Genomic DNA, 6,000 nt, shown 5'->3' on the forward strand with positions numbered 1-6,000 from the left:
GGACCTGGGTTGATGGGTGCATGCATGTGGGGGGTGGCGTATATTTTGTCCTTCTTGAGTGGAGCTCTCTCTACTCCTGAGTTGCTTTCCTCTGCCACGCCCTTCTTAAGTGATGTTCTGCCTCACCTCTGGCCCAAAGTGGAACTGGCTATCTATGAACTGAGACTTCCGAAACTGAGCACCAGATACATTTTTTCTCTTCCAATTGTTCTTGTCAGGTCTTTTGGCCACAGTGGGTGAAAAAGCTGACTAAAACAGGAAGCATACTCTCGGTGACCTAAAGGTCTTCTATTAAACTCCACCTCTTAATGGTTCTACCATTTCCCAATAACTGCACCTGGAGATCAAGCCTTTAACACAATGGCCTTTCGAGGACAGCTCAGCATTCTGTTGGCACCACAGCTAAATCAAAATAATGAATTTGGTTCTGGCCTTTAACAAGCCATTTGGTCTTTCAAGAAGACTAGGGGAAAGCTGGTCTTTATTTTTGTTTTTTCCCCCAAGATAAGTCTTGGGGAAATCAGGAGATGGGGCGTAAGACGTGCTGAAAAGCAGTCAAAAACTTGAGGGCAGAGGTCAGGTCATTTCATTTGGTAATTGGATCACTGGAAAAAAATCTTCAGAGAACAGTTAGAGCACTGTGGGGGAGGGGTACAGAAACCAGTTTGCAGCCAGTGCCATGTGCCATTTTATCAAATTGGTGTCCCTGTCACAGATGGTTCTCGTGCTACCTGCTCCATGAGCACTCCTTTTCATGACTTATACTCCACCTTTTCTTGTTAATTTTCAGGTATAATCCTAATCCCTTGTCTACCAAGTATTGCCCAGTTGACTCCCAAATCTCACAGACCCCTTCCACATTTACATATCTTATAGCTTTCCTTCTAAATACATGTGCCATTTCTACTGGAATGTGAGCTTCTTGAGATCAGAGACTATGATTATTTGTTTCCCAGTTTTGGCAAAGCTGTCACATACAGTAGGTTCCTGAATTTGTAGAATAGCTCAGTATTGACATTTCAAAGTGAAATGTCAATACTGATCTATTCTTCAGAAAAGTTTGACCCATTCCTGTTTTCTGTTTTAGCTACTGGCAGAACCATCAAGCCTCACCATCTAGTCATTCAGTCAGAAAATTAAAGTCATCTGGGAGTCTTCTCTTTGCATCACCCTCCACTTCTCATCTGTCAGACCATCTCTCCATTCCTAACTAAGTATCACTCATTCATTGGGAGATATTTATTGAAAGCCTAGGTGATAAGCCCTGGACTAGTGAACAACAGATAGGATGGCCATACCGATCCCAGCCTTGAGGTCCCCCCATAGTTAACATGCATCCCTACTGTTGCTTGGCCTCCTCCCTCCCCTGGACTAGTCTAAGATCTCTGTACCCTCGGTCCAGAAGGTTGAGACATCGTCTCACTTGCCATTCTGCCTTCTTTCCTGTAGAACAGTGAATCTTAAAACAAGTATTTCAGGATTGGGAAGAAAAAAAAAAAAAAAAAAAAGCTTTCTTTTAATAAAGCCTAGACATTATAGTGTGGCATATTTTCTGTTGCTGCTGTAACAAATTACCACAAGCTTACCATTTTACAGTTTTATAGGCAAGAAGCCTGACATAGATCTCATTGGGCTAAAATCAAGGAGTTTGTAGGCCTTTCTTTCTTTCTGGAGGCTGCGTACATCCTGTGACTCAGCCCCTACTTCAGTCTAGCAAAGGCAAGTTGAGTCTTCCTTGCATTGTATCACTCTGAATTCTTCTATTTCCACACTTAAAAGATCCGGTGATTACATTGGGCTCACCCAGATAACCTAGCCTTACCTGTCTTAAGGTCAGCTGATTAGCAATCTTACAGTCTTGTGATGTTCATAGGTTCTAGCAACAGCTGCGAATATCCATAGGATGGGGGGCATTATTCTACCTATACTACTTGGGTACTCAGTGCCTCTGAGAATATATTTACCTGACTTGCAAGCACTTCTTCCAAGTTATGCACTGTCTAGATATGTTCCCTGTGTGCTGTTTCCTGTTTGAAATAAATCTTCCCTTTCTGCCACCTCCCATTTCTTCCTGGCAACTGCCTGTTGAAGGCCTACTTCACATTTGAGCACCCCCATGAATCCTTCTGTTCTTTCCTTCTTCATTTGCTTACGTGACACAAGTGCCTCTATAGCTAAATGAAATAGGAAACATGTAGTAGCAGAGACTCTTGATTGCACATTTCAACATGTTGTCAAATGCTTGGGTTAACTGGGTTTTGGAACTAACTTATATTTAATAGGATACTTTTGCAGGTGAGTTATATACAAATCCTAAAGAATTAAATAAGTTGAGTGATGAGGAAGTGGAGGAAGAAGATGTTGTTTATTTAGTCAAAGTTGAAATTAAGGGGTGAGTAGGTAATTTGAAGACAGAAGTAAACTTTAAGGGTGAACATTTTGTAGGCCAAGATGAAATAGTCAACAGAAAAAGGGAGGGAAGAAAGGGAAGGAGGTGGTGAAGTAAAAGGAAGGAAGGAAACACTGTTATAAATATTCAGATTAGACATCACAGGTGATCATGAAGTCTATGGAGTGTGGGTGAATGTTATTGTTGTAGTTCACCACTGTAGAATCCATGAACAGGATGCACCAAGAGTTTTTTTGTCAATTTTCGCACTATGATTAGTCTCAATCCTCACTGGATAAACTTGCAGTTCGGCATACTCCCATGAATGACACCCCCTCCCTCTTCTTTGGTCACCAGGGATTGAACCCAGGGATACTTAACCACTGAGCCACATCCCCAGCCCTTTTTTGTATTTTATTTAGAGACAGGGTCTCAGTTGCTTAAGGCCTCAGCCTCCAGAGTCGCTGGGATTACAAGTATGCACTACCACGCCTGGCTCAAAACTATTTTGGAAAGTTTGTTCCTAGACTTTCCAGTTTTCAAAACAAAGCACAGGGGGCTGGGGTTGTGGCTCACTGGTAGAGCGCTTACCTGGCACGTGTGAGGCACTGGGTTCGATCCTCAGCACCACATAAATAAAGACATGGTGTCCATCTACAACTTAAAAAAAAAAACCCAAAAGTAAAAAAGCACAAAGCAGAGATATTAAGCAGGTATATAACTTGCCAGTAGTCAGACAGGTTTTAAATTCATTATTTTCTGTGAATCCCCAAAACCAGCAGATAAGTCATCATACTACAGAACCTTTGCTGCTCAGAGTAAAAAGTAGCACCAGGTAGTGGTGAGTAGGCAGGACATGTTCAGTATTGGGTTTTAGAAGGTAACCATTGTTTTTAACATCTTAAGGCCATGCTTTTAAAAAAAAGTTTTATCTTTTTTCTTAGTACTGGGGGCTGAATCCAGGGCAGCTTCACCACTGAACCACATTGCAGCCCTTTTTTTAAAATTTTGAGACAGGGTCTCAATTGCTTAGGCCTTGCTAAATTGCTAGGCTGGCCTTAAACTTATGATCCTTATGTATCAGCCTCCCAAATTGCTGGGATTACAAGGGTGTGCCACCAGGCCCAGCTAAATTTGCCCTTTAAAACTGCTAACCACCTAAGGATGAATGGGCATGCCTGTAATCCCAGGGAATCAGAGTCTGAGGCAGTATTGCAAATTCAAGGTTAGTCTTGGCAATTCAGTAAGACCCCATATCTCAATAAAATTTTTAAAAGAGCCAGGGATCAACTGAGACAATGTATATCTCCTTTAGAATAGTCATTATGAGACTTTGACCAGCCAGGGTCATCACGCCTTGCCAGCCTGAAGTAGCCATAGGTGATGGATCTTTACCCCTCATCAACCCTTAAGATTAAGGGATCAAATTCGGGGGTGTTAGGGATTTGGGGTGGGGCTACATAATCTTAAAGGAAACACCCACAGGCCATTAAGATACAAAGTTTACAGGCATGCCCTGTAAAATGAAGGATAGTGCAGAAGAAAAACTGGAGTGAAATTCTCCAGCTCCACCCTGTCTCCACCTCTTGTCCAGCTCCTAGCACTGTCCCTCAATAACTATTAACACCCCACACCAAAGGGTTGCTCTCCCTCTGGGTACAGTCTGCATTCTCCCTTATGTATTGCTTTCTTTGACCACAAAGGCATTTCTATTGAAAATGCCCCCCCCACCCCTTTTCCCTTGAATGTGTCTTTCCTTTCCTAAATAAACCTGTCTGTGCTTTTGGAGGAAAAAAAGGGGGTGGGGAGGTGCTGCTGGGGATGTAGCTCAGAAGAATGCTCTCTTTAATCTCCACTACCAAAACTAAAACAACGAAAGGCAGCTACCAGAAACAAAGACTCAGAAACCTCATTTTTTATATCTTCTACCAAAATCTTAAATAGCCAGGCACACATTAGTAATTCCAGCAACTAGGGAAGCTGAGGCTGGAAAATGGCAAATTCAAGGCCAGCCTGGGCAATTTAGAGTCCCCCACATACAAAAAAAGGTGGGTAGGGGATGTGGCTCACTAGTAGAGCACCCTGGGTTCAATCCCCAAGGGGGATAGAAGAGCTTTACAAAGACTGGCATGCACATATTTCTTAAATCTGCATTACAAAATGCCTCTGGAGACTGGCTGGAAAGAATGGCTTCTTGACTTTGGGGAAGAGATGAAAAGTGGGAGGGTTTTTGTTTTGCAGTACTGTGCATAGAATCCAGCTCCACCCTGTCTCCACTCAGTGATAACACTGAGCTACATAGCCCTTTTTGAGACAGGACCTAAGTTGTTGAGGCTGGTCTTAAACTTGCTGTCCTTAGCATTCAGTCACTGGAATTACATCGGTATACCACTGCACCTGGCTTTTTTTTTTTTTTTTAATACAGGTCATGAATGAAAAACTTCAGCACTGCATGGAACTAACAGATCTAATGCGGAATCATCTGAATGAGAAGAGGGCACTGCGCTTGGAGTGGATGATCGTCATCCTCATCACCATTGAGGTGAATAGAAACTGTGGCACAATCATTTTCTACCTTTTTACAATGGAAGGGCCTAGGATAATAAAGACAATTTGAGATACAATGTTATAGCAGGAAAGGGGATAACTTAATTACTAATTCTATTCACAAAAGGGACTCAAGTTTCAAATGACTGATATTTCGCAATTACACTAAGTGTAATTTTTGGAAAGGTCCACATTTTAAAGGTAGCATTTAGAAGTTCTAGTTGTGAATTTATTATGTATAGCACAACATCAACTGACTGGGCCTCAGATTTGCAGCTTGGCATGGAGAAAGGCAAGTATTTACTCCAGGAGCATTTTTCATTAATCATGATCCTGGAAGTCATTGTAGTTTGCAGCAATACATTTGTTTACTGTGGAGTTAATTTTTTTTTAATCATCCTAAGGTAATGTTTGAGCTGGGACGAGTATTTTTCTGATCCTGTGATAACCAAAGAGAGATTCAAGAGATATCCAAGTTCTGCAATCAAAAATGAACATTCACTACTGGGTGATCTCTTATTTAATAGATATTTAATTATTTCAGATATCAAGAAATTGTTACAATGGTCTTTTTCAGCTCTAAATATATTGTTGCTTGAATAAAAATTAGGAAGAGTACAGTGTTTTGAGTCTGCATCAATGACAGTTCAAAAGAAAATTGTTTTTCCTCAGATTAAAGAACTCTGGATAACCTTAGCATCCAAGAAATCTCAGCAGATTCCCCTGGGTTTTTGGTATTGAACCCAGACTTTTTAACTACTGACTGAGCTCCATCCCCAGCACTTTTTGAGACAGGTCTCACCAAGTTGCTGAGGATTGTGCCACTGCAGGCACAATCATACTTCTTAAACAAATAGGCCTAGAATTTGAACACCACCCCTTCATCATGGCCTTGGCTAAAGAACAGTACAGGATCTCAGGAATATTAACATACATGGTATCAAGACAGGCTTTTGATGGTAGAAACACAACATACCTATTTTAGATAATTTGAGTCAACTGCTCACTAGTATGTGTTCTTCACAGAGACACTTTTCTCGTTTCATACATACTTTGAGAAAATC

At 41.4% G+C, this 6,000-nt stretch overlaps 1 protein-coding gene across 4 annotated transcripts in view; it reads left to right on the top strand.

Annotated features, from left to right (window-relative positions):
* Positions 1-5,551, top strand: part of Rmnd1 (required for meiotic nuclear division 1 homolog) — a 44,524-nt gene extending 38,973 nt beyond the window's left edge. For all 4 annotated transcript variants that reach the window (XM_076858126.2, XM_076858125.1, XM_076858127.1 and 1 more), the window contains exons 11-12: positions 4,815-4,931; positions 5,341-5,551. In XM_076858126.2, the coding sequence (XP_076714241.1) occupies positions 4,815-4,931; positions 5,341-5,373 (150 nt within the window). In that variant the 3' untranslated portion in view covers positions 5,374-5,551. The remainder of the gene's footprint in view (positions 1-4,814; positions 4,932-5,340) is intronic.
* The last annotated feature ends 449 nt before the right edge of the window (positions 5,552-6,000 follow it).

Source organism: Callospermophilus lateralis, chromosome 6, assembly GCF_048772815.1.
Source record: "Callospermophilus lateralis isolate mCalLat2 chromosome 6, mCalLat2.hap1, whole genome shotgun sequence".
NCBI classification, from domain to species: domain Eukaryota; kingdom Metazoa; phylum Chordata; class Mammalia; order Rodentia; family Sciuridae; genus Callospermophilus; species Callospermophilus lateralis.